The following is an 18,402-nucleotide window of genomic DNA, read 5'->3' as shown; positions in this document are numbered from 1 at the left end:
TCTCCTTGTTTTATAGGACGTGGCCTTTTAGTAAGACTTTGGTCAAACAGTTCTGAAGTCAAGGGGGGGAAATCACTATCCATATATTCAACCAATTATGAACTTTGACTTTTTTCACAAAGAGAAAGCTGAAAGAGTGAAATGAAACCACTGTTGAAGTGAGAGACCACCTGGGTACAGGTGAGCACTAGAAATCTTGTACCTGTACTAAGTTTAGGTAAGCCAGACAGTCAAGGTTTAGAAAGTGCAGGCCTCTGGATAAGGTTAAATGCACTAGAAAATCTGTACCTTGGTGCTAAACCGTGTTCAGAAAAGCTGAGCATCCAAACATGAACTAGTTCCTGGACTCCTTTTGCTTTTATTATTATTATTATATTTTTATTAACAAGAACAATCACAAGCAGGATTACTATTCTGCCTACCTCAGCCTCCTACTTATTTATCTTCTGTCTGATCTCCATCCTGGAAAGCCTCTCTCCAGCTAGTCTTTCTCCTTTCCTGATAGGAAGCGAAGCAAAAAGAACCAGTCTTTCACTAAAAGCCTCTTCTGCCTGCCATTAAATTCCCTTTAAAGCATTTCAATGGCCTATAGATCTTTCCCACCAGCTTCAAATATTTGCCATAATTTTACTCTTTATTATCTCTGCTGTTTCAGTTCTCCCTTTTCCATCTTCAATCTGGCTTTAATTGACCACTGTCTCCCAGAAAGTTTTTGGTCTTGTGGCCACAGATTTGGGTAGGGATGTGTCTTCTAGTTTTCCTTAAGTATGTGATTGGCACAGGTAATTAGACAAGAGGAGGAGGAAAGTACTGTGTTCTTGCTTGGCGGGCACCCACTTACTGCTGAGGAAAAGATTCCAGTTACTGAGGGTGCAAATAATTCCAACGTTGTGTTGTCAGGAATGATAGCACTGAGGGCACAAAAAGCACCTTGTGCAGCAGACAGAAACCAAAGCAGCTGCAGAGCCAATCTTCCACCAGAGCACATTTAAAGCAAATTTCCATGGCAGAGTCAAAACACCACCACCGCTGCACTCAGCCAATGCACAAGACTGTTTTTAAAAATAAATTAAATAGTGCAGATGTCCCAGGAAAGAGATGGCACAGGATTACACAGAATTTCCATGTAACAGCAACCAGCTGGAATCCTCCCCTGTTGAGTAACAACCAGGTTGTTACAAGGTATGTAACTTCGAAGCATTTAAACTACCACATTTCCTTACAAAACTTAAGATTTGCTAAGAAGTGGGTGAAAAAATAGACACCTCCTCCCCACCCCCTTAAATTTCCCAGTCCATATAATTATTCCTTCTTCTGTAACATCATTTCTCTGCGCTAGTGCAACCTGCAAGTTCTTACACATTTGAGCTGGTTTTCATATGTCTAATAAATTGGCCCCTGTTTAAAGTGAACCTGCTTGTCATTAACACAGTCACTGTGGAGAAAGCCACTAAGCCAGGTAGATGAGTTTGTCATTTGTATGCTCTGACTCACCTCAAGAAAACAGCTAGCACCTTAGCCTTTCTGGCTCCCATGCTTTATTACAACCCATACAGTAAGCTAACATTTTCATTCTCATTTAAATAAATAAATCAATAAATAAATAAATGAGAACTTCCTCTTTAACAAGGGACCAAGATCAGTAGGTTAAACCTGCTCCCAGAGATGCCACAACACACACAGTGCCCCTCTACCCATTTTCCTGGAATTTCGGTTCCCGTGGGAGAAGAGTAGGGTAAGCATCAGGTCTGCTACAAGGAATAATACGGGAATTCTTGCCCAGTCAATTGCACTTCCCTCTAATTTGTAGCCTCCCTTCAAGAAACATGGAAACAAGACATTTTAAGCTGATAAAAACAGTCACATTGGTGACGCCTCACTCAGCAGCCTTCATTTGGAGTCAACACAGACCAGTGGATGCCTGATCCACTGCAACTGTACAGCCCACACTCAGCAGCTCTTCTGCTGCTCACTTCTTACCACAGACCACAGCATGCCTTTTTCCTGAAACTCCCCTAAGAGTCTACTTAACTTAATTTGACACGTCGCACGTGTTCACAGCCTGAGATGCCTGCAATCAAGACATTTTGTCAATAGATTAGGAGTTACCATTCAGTGTCAAGAACATTGAAAAGATGAGAGCGCTATGGATGCAGGCAGACAAGTGTGAGTCCAACAAAGTGTGAGTCTTTTTGTAGTGTTACAACTACAAAAGATACAAGCCACTGACATATTTAAAAGCTTAAGATTCTCAATACTGTATAGATATTTGACCAGCCAGACAAGAAATGGCTGCACTTAGAGCAACACTTACATAGCTGTCCAGGTAGCTAAAGGAAGCCAGGTACTTCAGCTTCCCTTGTTGGCAAAAACAGCTGAAGAACAGATAGCAAACAGCTTCTAATGACATGACAGCTACTCACCGTGGAAGAAAGAAGAGGCAATAAAGAAGCAAAGCATTTCTGCACCTGAATGTTCCTATGCAATGAACACTGTAAAGGAGGAGGAAGTTCATAGTACGATGTGCCAGGATCTTGCAGAAATGGACACGAGGTCTCATCAGGTGTGGTACTTATGCTGCAATAGCCAGCAAGCATGTGAACACAAGATATCAAAATTTATCGAGGAAAGTCTGAACCACATAGGAATAGTTTCCTAATAAGCAAAGAAAAGGGAGGAGGGAAGCTTAGAGAATATATAAGATGAACCAAGATGAAAAAAGTGAAGCATGAGAATGAAGAAGTTGAGGGGAGGACAGCAGGACAGCAGGAGATAGCTGTAAGAGTATAATTCAAAAATGTGCACATGCTGTTACTGAGAGTGGGACTGGAAGAGAGAATGAAGATACTAAGAAAGATCCTCAAAAGGTAAGAAGAGTTTTCCCACTGCCACATTGCAGGTGCCTGCAAATTAAATCTAGCTGTATTCCACAAACATCTGCAAAGGTACCTCATTATGGTACAAAATTTTCCTTTGTTGAAATTTCCATGCTACCTTTCACAGTTGCCAATATACAGTGCCCATCAAGCAATTAATTTTCTTGTTCTCCCCTACATGTCTATTTTCTCAGCTTTTGTCTCCTCTTATTCCTGTTTTATCCTACAATAGGATGTTAATGTATGTCTCCACCTTACACTAGAGGGAAAATTATTGGTAGAGAACCTGGCCTTTTATTATGCAGTCTCCATTTGTACAGTATCTAGTTCGACAGGGGGCTGACTCACCACTGTAACAACAGCGTTTGTTCTCAATCAGATAAACAGCTAGAATGATAGCAACATATTTTTCTTTTTTTGTGTTTTCTCTATCCTCTGCAAGATGAGAAAAAACAGCAAACTAAAAATACTACATTGAAGTGTCAGCATCCTGACAGTTTCTTACTCATGGGGCTCCACATTTTCTAGGAAAAAAAAATCTCTTGACTTCGAGGTAGCAGAAGCTTGCTTGAGGTAATGCCAGGGTCGAATAAAAAGCAAAAACTGTTTCATTATAGCATGAGAAAATTAATAGAAACAAGTACATTGATTAATTAGAGCATAAGTCCCTTCTAATAGCTTTATCCCAGATCATCAGCTTCTAATTGTCTTTCATTTCAAGCCATGAGGTCTTTGGCACATGTACCTTAATTATATCTATCTGATTTTTAAATCAATAGAAGTGAAGGACAGATGTGCCTTCATTGACATAAGTGTTTCAGTAGAAGTCTGACAAGCAGAAACTTATAGTAAGAGAGTCCTAAGTGCTTTAAAAAGGTATGTTCAGAAAATCCGAGCTCCCTTAATTACACTGCAGATTTGTTTGGATCCACTTCCACATGAAACTTTCTGCCCTCCTATGGCCTTTATACACTGACGTATTTGAAAGTAAAACAATCTGACACCAATACAAACAAAAACAGACAAACAATCAAATTTTCACAATTTATACAGTGTTAAAATGACAATTGCCGTATCAGCTCATGGGAACATATTACAATTAGAGGAGAACTGATTTTGTTCTGTAATAAAAAGAATGTATTGCTGGGTAGAAGTGCTAAGATAAAGATGTTCAGCGTACATCTGAACACAAAGACAGATATTGAAACATGTTTTTCTTCCTTTTAACGCAGGCTATTCCAGTATGATCTATGAAGGAACTTTTGTCTCTGATACAACTGCAAAACAGTGTTCCTGGACACACAGTTACATGTTTTTCTCTTTTCTCTCAGCTTCAATTTAACACCTTTATCAAGCAAGAACTTTTTTTTTTTTAACTTCCTTTCCCTTTGAGCAGTCTCTCTTTCTCCTTTTATTTCCCCACCATTAATATGCAGAAGGACATCCTTGTGCCATTCAGCTCTAGCCTGCTGTTCCTCCTTACACCACAGCAAGTGCTTCATGAGGAACTTTCTCTGAGCACCGCTGACTCTTTATTCCTGCACAGTGGGAATGCAGACAGCACTGCTACTTGCATCACATACAGAAAAATTGGTAAAAAAAGGAAGAGAACCACTTAGAACAGAGAAAGAGAGAGAATAATTAAGGGAGAAAGGAAACAAACTGTAGGCACCCATGAGATGAGAAGCCCTCTTTGTTGGCTCACGTGAAGTTTGCTTTCCCAGCACAGGGAGGCAAATGCATTTGTTTTCACCTGCCCTTAGAACTATCCATATAAATTCCTGTTAACACATGATGGTTTGACTACTCCTTTAAATTTAACTCATCAAATTTTGTCATGCAAAATGATAAACGATCCACAATCACCAAAGAGAAAGCTTGGACAAACAGCAAAACTGATCCTGCAATGCTTTGTGGCGTTGTTTGTAGTCAAGTCTAGCACCCTTTGATCGCAGCACCATTGTAGAAAGGTCGAATTTCTTATTCTCTTGACAAAACAAGCCCAGGTGTTTTGCAGCTTCCAGTAGGTCATCTCCAGCACCATGTACAAAGCCAACCTCCACTTTCATAAGTATAAATAAATGAGTCACACTTATGATGCATATTTAAATTCCCATCATCATACAATTAGGCTAAAACTATGCCTCTCAAGAAATAACACACTCTTACAGCATAAACAAAAGATCAGAAAAATGACTACTTGCCACAGGGACACTGCTTTACAACCAAAAGATATTCCCCTCTGCATGAGTCCTGGTATCACCACTCCTAAAGTGGCTTTCAAAGCATTTTGAAAAACATGTGCACCAACTCCTGTAGGAACCCCACACATACCAAACTACAAATTAATCTGACAGAGCTTCCATAAATAAGCCAGGTCCCCCCTCCCTAATTGGGAAGGGAATGCGAAAACTCATTAGAAACCATGGATTTTACTCAACAGAGTTTAAAGATGAAGAACATCAAGGTAAAGGATTGAAAATAATGGCCAACTCTCCACTCAAAGCTGCACAACCAAATAGTGCCATTATCTTTCCCTGATATTTTTAGCGTCAGTCTCAAATTCCAATTTCTCTCTAACTCAAAGGCACATCCTAGCAAGGTTTCCTGCTGTCAGGATATGGCTTTGTAAAACCAGTCCCTTGGTTTGAATAAGGCCCGATTCATTGGTGCAAACATAGCAGGCAAACAAGTGCAAAGTCTTAAGGACTTTACTCTTGTTTCTTATTCTCTAATCTAAGAAAGCCCACTGTCATCACAGCTTCAACTTAGCTGACATGCAGCCCAGAGATCAGGCAAGCATTTCTAAGCTTACTATGGGCTGTTTTTTTCCCCTGGAGTCTCCTTCTCTCTACATTTTATTCACTGAACATGTAAATGAAGCATTGTCCAATTTGTTCCTGAGTTTCTTACACAAATGCAGAAGTGTTCTCCTGTGTACATTTGTAAACTAGTCTAGTGGCCTGGCTCACAAACTTCTGCAGCCTCTCTATGAGTTTGTGTGTTAAAACTGAAATACACATAAATCATATCTTTTGAGTGATAAAACTCAAACAGGCTTTACTAGTATCACAGAAAATAGCCTGTCCTCTACAGTTCAGAGAGGCATAGACAGACAGACCTAGAAAGAGAGAATCTCCCTTCTTTCTCTCTCCCCATCTGCCCTCCACACTCTGGAATGGCTGCCAAGGGCACTATTACAGTATTTCTCTGACATAAAGATTTTTAAAATTTGATACTAAAAGCAGCTACTGAATTTAGGCACGCAAATAATTTTAGATGCTCCAAGTGAGACATTTTAAAATATTTTGCATGATCAGGAAGCCACTTTTGAAACTTGACCATGTGAAAGTGAGGTATTCCAACTGACACCCCCTCCCAACTGCATTCTATTTGTGCAATAATAATTTTCAGCATGCCCGCTGGCTGTATGAACTAATACCAACAATGAGTATAAAACATAACCACATAACACAACTGCTCTGCAGTTGGAAAATGTTTTCTGCCACCGCTTTGACAAGTGAAACACAGATTTCAATACTGAGAAAGTAATTTAACTTTCATTTCAAAGAATAACTTCTTCCAAGTTCTGCATGGAAGAAGAATGAATGCATAACTGGACTGCAGACTACTGGCACTCAATACAGTAGAAAGTATCACCCTTAATACTGTGTAAGCCTTAAACTGATATTCCTGTAACACACAATTCCAGCCCCAAATGAAACGCACCCTCTGTGACTCACATATATTATGAGCCTTCTGAAGACTTGAGGGAAGGTCCTCTGCTGTAGCAAGGTCTCAACACTGTCTAGATTTAACTAGATTCTCCAAAGTTGACTTTCATACAAAAGTCCTGAATGACAAATAAGTTTTCTTTGCTTATTCGTTCATTTGCAAGATTTGGTGAACTGCAATAGGCATTTCTCACTATCAAACTTGCTTAATTTTATGCATATTTTTCATCTTAGATGTTAACTAAGCATATTTTTGTTACAATATTGAGAACAGAAAAAGAACACTTTGTCTGAGGCTTGCTGTTAATTAAAAGCAGCCTTAAATTGGATTATTAAGCCATACGATCTACCATTTGTGTTTTAGCTAATGATGTTATCTACATCTCTTATTTACTTTTGGTGAAAGAACATTCATAGAACGAATTACTTTCTTTATTTTTTTGTTCTTCTTCATTTTCTTCCTTTGCAGGCCTTCAGTAAAATCATTCCTTACCCATTTCCTCTGATATACCTTTTTACCCTGTTATCGCCACCTCACCACCAAGAGATAGATAACGTCTTGTTCAGACACCGTAACTGTTCAGCAAGCACCAGTAAGCTGGCATCATTTCATCAACTATATAAAGAGCAGAAGTTTTCTTAATTGTTGATTAAACAAGGAGAACAAAAAATAGGTGGAGATACGTGGCTCACTTAAAGCCACTGTTCACATACACCTTGAAAAATAAGGATGGAGACATACAATAGCTTCTAAAACCTGAAAAAATATTCATAAAAGCTTTTTCACTATAAGTACCAATCTCAACCAACCAACCAACCAAGCAGCCAGTGTTTTTCCTGAAGTCTCTTTTCTCCACAGACATGCTACTAACAAATCAGTCAACCAGTCCCCCTTCACACATTTCATACAGCCACCTTGAGAGACTTCAGTCTTAAAAGGGAGACCAGGCACTCTCAAGAGGCATGAATATAACTGTAATGAAGAGAATTCAAATACAATGATGATACAGTGCAAATAATACAAGATCCCATATGGGCAGATCATTAAAAAATAAATTTCAGCTCAACCAACCAAGAAAACCAATCCACACTGCTAAGCTAGTTTCTACATCAACAGAAACCTCTGTATTAGCTGTTAGTCCACACTGCTGTGCTTCTCACTTGTAAGAAATTGCAAGAAAATTAACCTTTGTCCTGGGTACCCCATCACAGGAGCCTTGTGTCCTTCACAAGGGAAATTATATCAACCTTTAAATAAGCAAGAGAATGACATGGGTTTCAGGATAGGTTGAATTTTACTGCTTCCACAGTGTGTTATGCTCATGCACGTGAATACAGCAAGTTACACGACCACAAGTGAAAAGCATACCCACATCTCCGAAAATGAAGCCACAGACAAATTTAAGTTGGTCTCAGCCTCTTAGGAATTATTATGGGATGTGTTTAAAATGGGAACCGAGAGTCAGTTTGATGGCAGATTCACAGCCTACAGAGGTGTCCTGGTCAGCCAGTTTCTCGTATCACAGAAACAAGGCACAGATACAATTAAGATTCTTCCTCTTCTAATAATCTCAGAGACTGTTTGGTCAGCAACATCAACACATCAAAGGAAAGGATGCCAATGTCTGAAGACAAATCCGTTTAACTCAAAGCCAGCTTTGGTTATTGTTAATAGTCTTTTTGCTAGAAATATACCTCAAAACAGATAGGAAAGCCCTCAAGGGTCTAGAAAACACCATGCTAAACCACTGGCAAGAAATGTTGCTCTGAGAACTGACTGAGCAGTTTGCCACACAGAATTTCACAGCTATGCCAGAGACAACAGCGAATGGGGGGTGAAGGAAATAGTGTGAGGGTAAACACGAAGGTAACAGAGGTGTTAACTATGGTATGGGTCACTTAGGAATGATACATACAGGCACATAATGCCTTTTCCATGTGACTACACTGTGCCCCAAACACAGCAAGTCAGTGCACTCTGTGCACACTAAAACTTGGAGATTTCCTCCTCTACACACACTGACACAAAAACATTTTTCTAAGATGTTGGGCTTTTTTTTTTTTTTTTGATACGTATTGATACATATTTTTCTTTAATATGTACCCCTCCAGCAGCACCATACAAAATCAGGAACCTTCTATCTAAAGTCATGTCACAAATATTGCTTCACCTAAAATGCTACAAAAATATCATCATCACAACCAACCTACAGGCAAGGTTACCTGACAAACGAAGTACGATGGTCTCTTGGGGGGGGTGGAACACTGGTAGAATCATCCAGATGTTGCATTTTTGTCTTCTTTGTGGGGACAATTTTCAAGCTATGTGATAATCATTTATTTGACATCAAAGTATAGAGTCAGACTTTTATCCCAGCAAGTCATGGTAATCAGTTACCTTAATCTGCAAGTGACTTCCCAACTTCATTGACATGCCTTATATTATTTTTCCATTTTCCCCTTCAACCTGCACCTCACTTAATTCTAGAAGTAATCAAATACATTTTTACTATAAGGTAATTATTATAATACAAGCTACAAACCACATTTGTTGTACAGACCTCTTAGCTTTCGAGACACAAGTCATCTCAAATACAAGGACTGTTATTAGAAGATGATGCCTTTATTGGTGTCTTTTCACATCTCAGAAACACAACAGGGATCTGCTGGAACAAGCAGTGGATTTCATCTCCTTCCCCAACAAACATACAAACTAAATTTATCATGAAACATAGGAGTATATTTCCAGGCTAAGAAAGGAGCAGGAAAAAATGCTGATGATTATAAAAAGGAAAACAGGCTTCCTCACAGAATTTTGAATCCTTTTTGGATGACTATGTTCACAGCAGCCAATTCAGATATGGCACAACGAATCTGCATAGCGATTAAGAGACAAACAAGACTAGCAGAACACTTGTGAGAAGAAAATACAGATGTATGAAAATACAGATGTGGTCACAAGCTGAGATGGCAGACTGTAAAACGTAATTAGTAAGATGAAGGATGCAGTAAGATGAAGGATGCGCTGATGGTTGATGTCATTGTAAAGAGAACTGGGGTAGGAGAAGAAAAACAGTCTTAGAAGGAGCAGATGAGAATGCAAACAAGTGATGCATCTGCTGTGAAAAAAAAGGCAGGGCTGAACTTGGCCCAAGGTGGGATGCGTGACGGCAGGATGATTTGAATGTCACTGCATGAGCCTGGATAATAAAGATACTACTGATAACAGCCTCAGTGAAAAAGTACAGAATTTTGAAAGAATGGTTCAACAAATACACATTGACCATACGGAACCGGTAAAGAAGATGTAAACTTCAAGAGGAAACACCTGAAAAACACAATGTTCAAGCAAGACAATATCTTCAGGAGATTAAGCCAGCTAATACTTTGAGGTATTTCTGAATGACTGATAATGCAAACTTACTTATCTCTGCACAGCATTTGAAATTCTTTGATACTCAATCAGAAAATTAAGTGAGGCAAATTCTCTTACAGCATTTATTGTGCAGTACTCAGCTATCTAAGGAGAAAACCTGGCCTTTTGTAACATGGATGATGATACAAGCTTGACTATTCTGCACTTTCAGTTCGGCTATCCAAAAGGAACAGGTATTTTGCAGAAGTGAGTACCAACTGCCTAGTTTCAAACTCCACAGGCTGGCATCCATTGGAATACTTTCTCCTCCACGCTTCACCAGATTAGTATGTACATACATATACCCTTCAAAAAACAAGATGATAAACTTTAAAACAGAATTGCTTCCACATAAATCCTTTTGAAGCTTTTGGCTGTTCTGCTAGCACCAAAAAACATTATGAGCACAGTGCTACTTCACACTTCCCTCTGCTGCTAAGACCCTGGCAACCTGTTCCGAAATAACATGAACGCAGAACATCTTGGAGAAGGACACGGTAATTGAAGACTGAAGTAATCTTCCCAAATACTTCATTTGAACTAGACACTCTGGAGATTCAAAACAGCTAAATCTTGTACTCCAAAAAGATAGAGGGACTTGGACTGTTGGAGCAGAATTATCTTCCGTGCAGTTATCTGCTCCTTCTCCATTCTGCTGGCATCCATGGCAATTACTGCAGTAAAGAAAAGCTTACTTTTTTCAAAAAAATATAGTTAGGCATACATTTTGGTATCAAAGTAACACAAAGTGTTTTAAAATCCATATTTAACCTTCCTGATGGAGACTCATTGCAACTGATAAATGGAGGAAGGTAGCTTGCGCAGAATTAGATGACTAGGTCTATCAGAAAAACTAAAAACAAACAAAAAAAAAACAACTCATTGAAACATTCTTAAGGCACCCAGCTGCTAAAATGTATCTGTGACACAATGAAGTGACAGCTGACTTTCACACCAGAAGAGGAGAAATGAAAGAAATAGGCAGCTGTAGGACTAAGGATGAGTATACCAAACAGTTACCTTCTCTATTTAGCAATATGTCTATAAGCAACCAATATAACGGACAATAATTTAATATGGATGGAAGAAAGTAGCAGGAAAATCCGATCACTGATTGTCTAATCCCATCTTCAGGTAATGTGGTTGGGCTTTAAGTAGTAATAGTTCTATTTTAATTCATCATACTGACATCAGATTTTCTAAACTTTTTCAGAATGCTGGAATACAATAACAGGAAAGAAAAAAAGTGTTTTACACTCCTAAAATATTTTTAACATTAAGAATATAATGGTTGAGAATGCAAATGCACAGAATGTCAAAGCAGTATCTGTGCAAGTCTGTTGTCATTTTCATCAGCAAAAAATCCTGTAAATTAATGTACAGTTGGACTATATAGTTGTTACTTTTGATTCTAAATATTTGATGATTTTTCTGCTATACAATTAAGACATGCACATTCTGAAGTTACTGCTAATTTTCACTACTGAAATTTAGAAGTGAAGTAACGTATGGGGATGCAAAGCAAATGTCTGAATGCAATGATTAGCCTTATTTTACAGTGAGGCCTTTTTTGTGGCTTACAAACCGATGGCTTGTAAGACCTGTACCGATGGTAGTGTATGCTTCTAAAGCAGCATATGAAAAGGGTTAATATTCAACAACAGAGAGACAGAGTCTTGAAAAATCACGGAGCAACCCAACATTCTGTTAACATTAATTTTATAAAATACCTTACAAGAACAGATAAAGAACTTGAGCTTACATAATAACCAAAATTAAAAAAAAGTTGAATAAAATATAAATTAATTGAACACGTCACTAAGTTTGCCACATGTTAGACAAGTTTATAAAAGGCATTTCTCATATAAAATAGCTATTTGGAAGAAAATCCTTCAAAATGGAAACTAATTAAGTCTTTTTCAAGAAGTCATTCCTACACGCGCTAAATTCCAGGTCAGCAGGTAGTAACTGAATCTGCTTAGAATACACCGTTCGTTCATCTGCTTCAAAATTTGTCAAGCTTTAAGACGCAAATTTAAATGCTTTTAGGTCAGAGTCATCAGTGCAAAGAAAAGCTTCAAGCTGAAAATGAAACATATAACAGAAGAAATGATCCTGGTACAAACTTCCTAAATTCACATTATGAAAAAATCTGTGCCAGATGCACTCTTCAGATATTGAACATTAAAAATATTTAACAGTGGCCATTTTAGGGTTCCAGCCAAGCCATTAACACAGCTAATTATGTTCAATTCATTTATTTTAGCACAATTTCAAATTTTTCCTAGAGTCTTTAGAAAAGATCCATGCTACTGGTGTCCACTTACTTTGCTTAACTTCTGATTCAGCCAATTTGCTTGAAATTTAGCCAGAAGGAGATAAAGTTTACCTACAGACAACAGAATGGTAGTCTAACGCCTGCAATGACATTTAGTTGGAGGAAATATGCCTGTAGCCTTAATCACGACAGCACACATTTCTAAGTTTAACCAACTTTGTTCATTCTGTTCATTCAAGCAGTCTCACTAGTCAGTCTTGCTTAAAGTTATATACGTGCACAACACTGCCAGACTTGAACCCTTGAGTCTTTAAAAGGTTAAGATGTTTAGAGAATTAGACTGTAGCCAAATTATTTAAGCCTATTAATTCCTGCATAGTAAGCATCAACATTCTAACAAAGCAATTTTACTCTATTTGACTTTAAACTACTAACCTAAACGGGTTTGAAACAGTCTTTACGTTTGGCTATTTAGAAGTGGTAATAGCACACTCATTTAAAGATTAATGGAACTCTTTTTCAAGTCACCATTAAGAATATTGTTCATCAAGCATTTTCAACACATTCAACACATACTTTAAAAAAAAAAAAAAAGTTATTGCTGGTCACAACCAGAAAGGAGAAGGAAAAATACATTAAAACCTTAATTCATCAGGCAGCAGTTCCCACCTCTAATTAAAACAAAAGGTTGTCATTTACACTAAGATGTTGCATAAAAATGAGAAAATGAGAGGGTTCTCCATTACAATTCAGAATTCAATCTGCAGATTGTTTTCTCATCCCTGCAAAATTCTTTTCTTCACTGTCATCATTGCTATGCTGGCAGTTATGCTAGAACCACACTTAAGTAATTCCAGTAAAACTGCACTGGTTTAATTTAATTTTTAAACGTTTAATTCAACTGCATGTGTAATCTTCCATTTATAGTTAGTGGAAATGCTAGAGTGATGCTGTAAACAAACCAAATAAATAACAGGGCTCAAGACTGCATAAAACTTTCCCCCAGAACAAGGGAGAGACTAAAAGCACAGAATATAACTTCAACCAAAACTTTTCATAAGCTGTATGCAACAAGTGAACATTTAAAGGAAGCTGTAAATGCCCTTTTGTAGAACATAAACTCAAGAATTATTTACTTAATATGGAACAGAAACACTTATCTCTTCCCTATACCCTGAATTCCTCTAATCATCTCTTATCACTGAAACAAAGCAGATTAATGATAGACATACTATGCTTTGTGATACTGTAAAATAGTTTATTTAATTAGTTTTAAGAATAAGTTATTTGATGAAATGGTGGACTTTGAGATGTCACAGCAATTTCCACTGGATATTTCCAGTTACTTTGAATCTTGCAATTCAGGCATTTGCCATATTCAAAAATTTTAAGAACAAACGCATTGGCTGCTGAGATCTGATCCTGTAAGTGGTGCAGCTTTCATCACTTGCTATGAGTGAAGGAGAAAACTGACAGCTGAAAGGGAACAATAAATATATAACTCACACCCAGCTTAGCACAATGTGAAAATTCTCATTTACTGGTCACATCTCAAAATGTGAAAAATCTAACTACCGCATGGTTTTATCTTTTCAACAGTAACAGAAGAAAAGAAGACTTGAAGTTTCCTACAAAAACGGGGAAGCAGCAATCAAAAACTATTCTGGAAATATTTGGACTCTTAACTTTCAGTGTACTAAGAACACAACCAACTTCTCTCTGTCTTTTCTAAAGTTAGAAGGATTTTCAATTTGGCTTGCATCATTTGGGGCTTAAAAATAACATGTCAAAGTCTGTAGTATCACTAGCCATCTAAAGCAATGTATTTCCAACTAAGTAGCTGGAAAGTGAATGAATGAATTTGGATATTAAACACATACTGGAGAATAATAAAGTGTACGGAGGAGATTACTAAAGAACTTTGCACAAAAATATTGCTACAGTAGCATTAGGAATTAACAGTGCATCAAAATTTTGAAGTTTCCATGTTAATACAAACTGATCCAAGCCACAACGAACCACAGGATAATCACTCAAAAAATTAACCGCATTCTACTTTGCAGAAGCTAGAACTGGAATTTACCTGAATACCATCGATGTGATTCAAAAAGATTCCTTCTAGTCTGGCATGCCTTGGTATACATACGTCACAGAGAAGTGGTGTAATTAGTGTGTAATCAAAATGCAGTACATTATCATGTGCATTTGTTTTGTCGTTTGTTTGTTTTGAACATTTGCAATCAAATAGTCAATTATTAAAGAGCTTTTACATGTCAGAACTCAGTATCATTGCATGAAGTATTGTAATTCTTGGTTGGGATATTTTTTGCTCTTAATTGTAGAAGCTGTGTATAAAAAAACCTTGAAGATTACAGGTCATGAAATTCATGTTAAACAGAAAGCTGCCCAACATTACTGTCAAAATACCTTTAAAAAGGCAGTTCATAGACATAATAATGTATTTTACATTCAGATATTTCCTCTCTCAAAAACAAAGGAATCTCAGAAGAAAAAAATAATCAGTAGTGAAGGCCACATACTTTTGCATTTGATGAGCTGAAATGCAAAAAACAATTAAAGCATCTTGTAAGAGAAAAAAACAAAACGACAAAAACAGAATTTCTGGAAAGTGATGATTTAGTTGATGGGGTGGTCAGCATGGAAACTGTTGGGAATGCTACAGCAGAACTGACCAAAAGTACAAGGGGATATGAACATAGTACAGGCATCAACTAGAAAACTGTAACTTGCCAACTTGTAAACAAGAAAAAGCATTTCACAGATTAAAAGTTCTAGGGAAGTAAACTTCTTTAAATTATTTTGTCAGTTCAACCCTGATTTAAAAAAGTATGGCTAGCAAAAATACATAAGCCTCAGCATATTTATAAGTCTTGATCAGAGCAGCCATGAGCCTTTGATAAACGGCTGGAAACAGACACCCTCCTATTAAAGATGAAAGAAAAATATTCTGTTCTCTTCTTTCTCTCATTCCCCAATCCACACATGTATATGTAGAATTCACATGCTCCAAGAAAATCTTCATGCTACTATAGATTGAGACGTGGAGAGACTGGTGGAGGAAAACAGACAAACTCTCTTAAAATACTACGGGCCACGTCAACATTATTCTGGGCAATTTCAAGTGCCCTCTTGACTTCTTCAAAGGAATAACCTTCTCCCATAAGTTTTGCAATTTTTGCATCCACATTTTCCGTGGAACTGTCAGAGCTGTATGCTTTCCTGTGGTGTATTTCTGGTGCAGTCCTCCGAGGAAGTGGTTTAGGGGGCCTGGCTGGTGCTTGTGAACCATCTGTTTCAAATAAAGCAGATAGAAATCATTACAAATTGCCTTAAAAATTGTATTATAGGTATGTCAAGCCTCAAGTTATTTAGCCTCATGAAGCAGTTTAAAAAGGGAAATTCTGAAGAAATGGGAAGAGAGATTTTAATTCACTGATATATCTCATTTTAAAGTTTGGATAGAAGCTGGAATCTTCAAGAACATCCAAAATAGAAATAATGTAGTGAAATACCATTTTAATAATATGGTAAGAATGTGCAAGTTATGTTCTGAATTATCCAAAGCTGGAAGAAAAGTAAAGTATGACAAAACAGCAAAGATGGTGACAATAGCCGGTCACAATTTGAAAGGCTATCTACTCTCAACCTTCAGTTCTAGAACTTTTTCTTAGTCTCCTTAAGAAATTCAAAAAATGAATTATCACTATTTTATTCAGGTCAATAAGCTGTGCTGAAGAGGAATCCAGCCAAATATGTTTGAAGGAGAAAAATCCTTTGCTTATTGCTACATCTTGCAGATCCTGTTCAGTCAATTGGAGGTCATTTCATGCACAGCAGCAATGCAAAAATCAAATAACTACATTTAAAAAAAATATATATATTTTTAGTTCAGTTAATTTCAGTGTCAAGAACAGAACACGATCCTTCCTCCTCAGTCCCTCTTTGGAAATCTCTCTCTTTTCCTTCTCTTCTATAGAAAGGTTACCTTCACAGTTAATGCTGGTGCTAAGAATCATGATGTACTGATGAAAAGAGATAATATTCAAACTTACTAATCTTCTGAGTCAAGAGTTTCATGCTCATGTAAATTTGGCACTTTACTGAAACCTCTTTATCCTCACTGATTCCACAATAAGAAGCTTAAATACAAGTAGGCACAGCACAGAAAACACTTTCAAGAGCAAAGTATTCTAAAAAAATATTTAATCCTTCAAAAAGGGTTCTGAAAAGTTCCATCAGTGACTTTCACAGATAAATTAGAGGAATTTTTGACTGTGACACTTCCTGTTTACTTAGACTGACAGCAATGGCATTTTGCAGTGTTAAGTACTCCAGAGATACTGTTTTTTTATTGATGAAAAAACATGGTATCTTCTAGCATTTCTGTTACAATATGGTAATTACAACACTGGATGAAGAGAACTGTAATTCAACAGGCTGCATTAAATATTTCAGATGAATAAAAATAGTTCATATTATTGCATGTCTAACCAAGGTGTATTTCTCCCTCAACTTAGTTTCCATGTATTTAGATGGAAGTGTTGCTATAAATTTAATTCAGTTTCTTAATTCAGAGAAGATAAGCAAATAGTACTTTAAGCAAAACTGTGATATTCATGTAACAAATGGATGAGAGTAGTTTGATTAAGAATTAACATTAAAGGGTCAAGGTTAATTTTGTTCCAATTGCATTGCTTATTTCCTGTGCAAATAGTTATGACAACCTGCAGATGGTAAGGACTGTTTCATAATTGTTATGAATTTTTATCTCTGAATCATCTCAGAAGATGTGAAGCATTATATAAACACTAATCATTCTAGTAAACACACCTCAAAACAGATCCAAACCTGTTATGAAGATGTGGAACATCTACGAAATCCACTGAATAGAGAAATTAATTATAGCTCAGGAAATGTGGTTAATAACTAAAAACTAAACTAAATCAGAAACAAGTTCAAATTTCTCATTTCACCTATTCTAGAAAAGTCAAGACTAACAGAAGAACGTTCTTCATATTTAAAATAATGATATATCATGTTAAAAACAATCTGCTTTCTTTCACATTTTAAACCGTTTTAATAAGAACATTTTGTTATGGACTTACCTAGAGAGAATGAAAATAAAATCACTTTGCAAACTTTATATTTTCCCTTGCTTGAAGTACAGAAGAAATTACTTATACATAGGCCAGATCCTTCTTTGTGTGTGTGCACTACATGAGGTATTTTTGTTCTAGTCAGTCTAACAGAGGTTTGAAACTTAAGTTATTTCTCATATGATGCCTTCGCTTTACTGAAGCTTCCTAAGAAACTTTTTTGAGCAATCACATCATTTAGAAAGGTCATTTTTAATTATGCGAGCAGATTTGCAGCATACATATTTTATTCTCACTCCAGTGACATCTCTCTATAGCACAGAGATCTTCAGCCCTCTCTGTAAGTCAATTCCCATTATTATTATTTTTTTTAAGTGCTGACATCTCTTTCAGTATCTTCACATCCATGTAAAATTTTAGCTGAAGGTGGGTATCACATTGGATCCTGAGCTTAGAGATACTAAGCCTAAGCTGCACATCCATCTGGACACTGAGATAGAAGTATTTAAGCAAAACTTCCCTTCCAACCTTCCATCCTTTGATGTTTCAGCCACTGTGAATGCTTAACTAAAAATTCAAACAGATTTTCTAATTGTGTAATTCAATTAACAGTTACCACAGCAAAGAGTATCTTCTATCACCCACGTTTCTGTAATTCAGCACTACATTTAACCCTTAGGAAATTGATAAGTATAAAGGCAAAGACAGGCTCATTTAATAAATGTTTAAAAAGTGTGGAAAAAACTGTGAGGTGTGAAAGCTCTGTGACACCATGGGAGGAGAGTATTTGTAATGATGCCAGCTGTGCTTTTCCTTTCTGCATTGAAATGACCCTTGCTGCTTCTCCAGTATGTTACACGGTCTTTCACCAACAGACCGAGAAGCACTGGGGAAAGAGGCAAAGAGAGAAGCTGAAGGGTGACGAGGGCTTGTTGTGCAAGGCCCCCTGTGGAGCAGTGGCAAGCAGCCACATGTAACTGGG

The 18,402-nt window shown here is 37.1% G+C and overlaps 1 protein-coding gene across 8 annotated transcripts in view; it reads right to left on the bottom strand.

Moving 5' to 3' along the window:
- Nucleotides 1-13,550: 13,550 nt before the first annotated feature.
- Nucleotides 13,551-18,402, bottom strand: part of CBLB (Cbl proto-oncogene B) — a 135,082-nt gene continuing 130,230 nt past the window's right edge. For all 8 annotated transcript variants that reach the window (XM_040569307.1, XM_040569324.1, XM_040569334.1 and 5 more), the window contains one exon: nucleotides 13,551-15,613. In XM_040569307.1, the coding sequence (XP_040425241.1) occupies nucleotides 15,351-15,613 (263 nt within the window). In that variant the 3' untranslated portion in view covers nucleotides 13,551-15,350. The remainder of the gene's footprint in view (nucleotides 15,614-18,402) is intronic.

Source organism: Cygnus olor, chromosome 1 (assembly GCF_009769625.2).
Source record: "Cygnus olor isolate bCygOlo1 chromosome 1, bCygOlo1.pri.v2, whole genome shotgun sequence".
Lineage (NCBI taxonomy): Eukaryota > Metazoa > Chordata > Aves > Anseriformes > Anatidae > Cygnus > Cygnus olor.
Note: the sequence above shows the minus strand (reverse complement) of the source record. Positions and strands in the feature narration are given on the sequence as shown.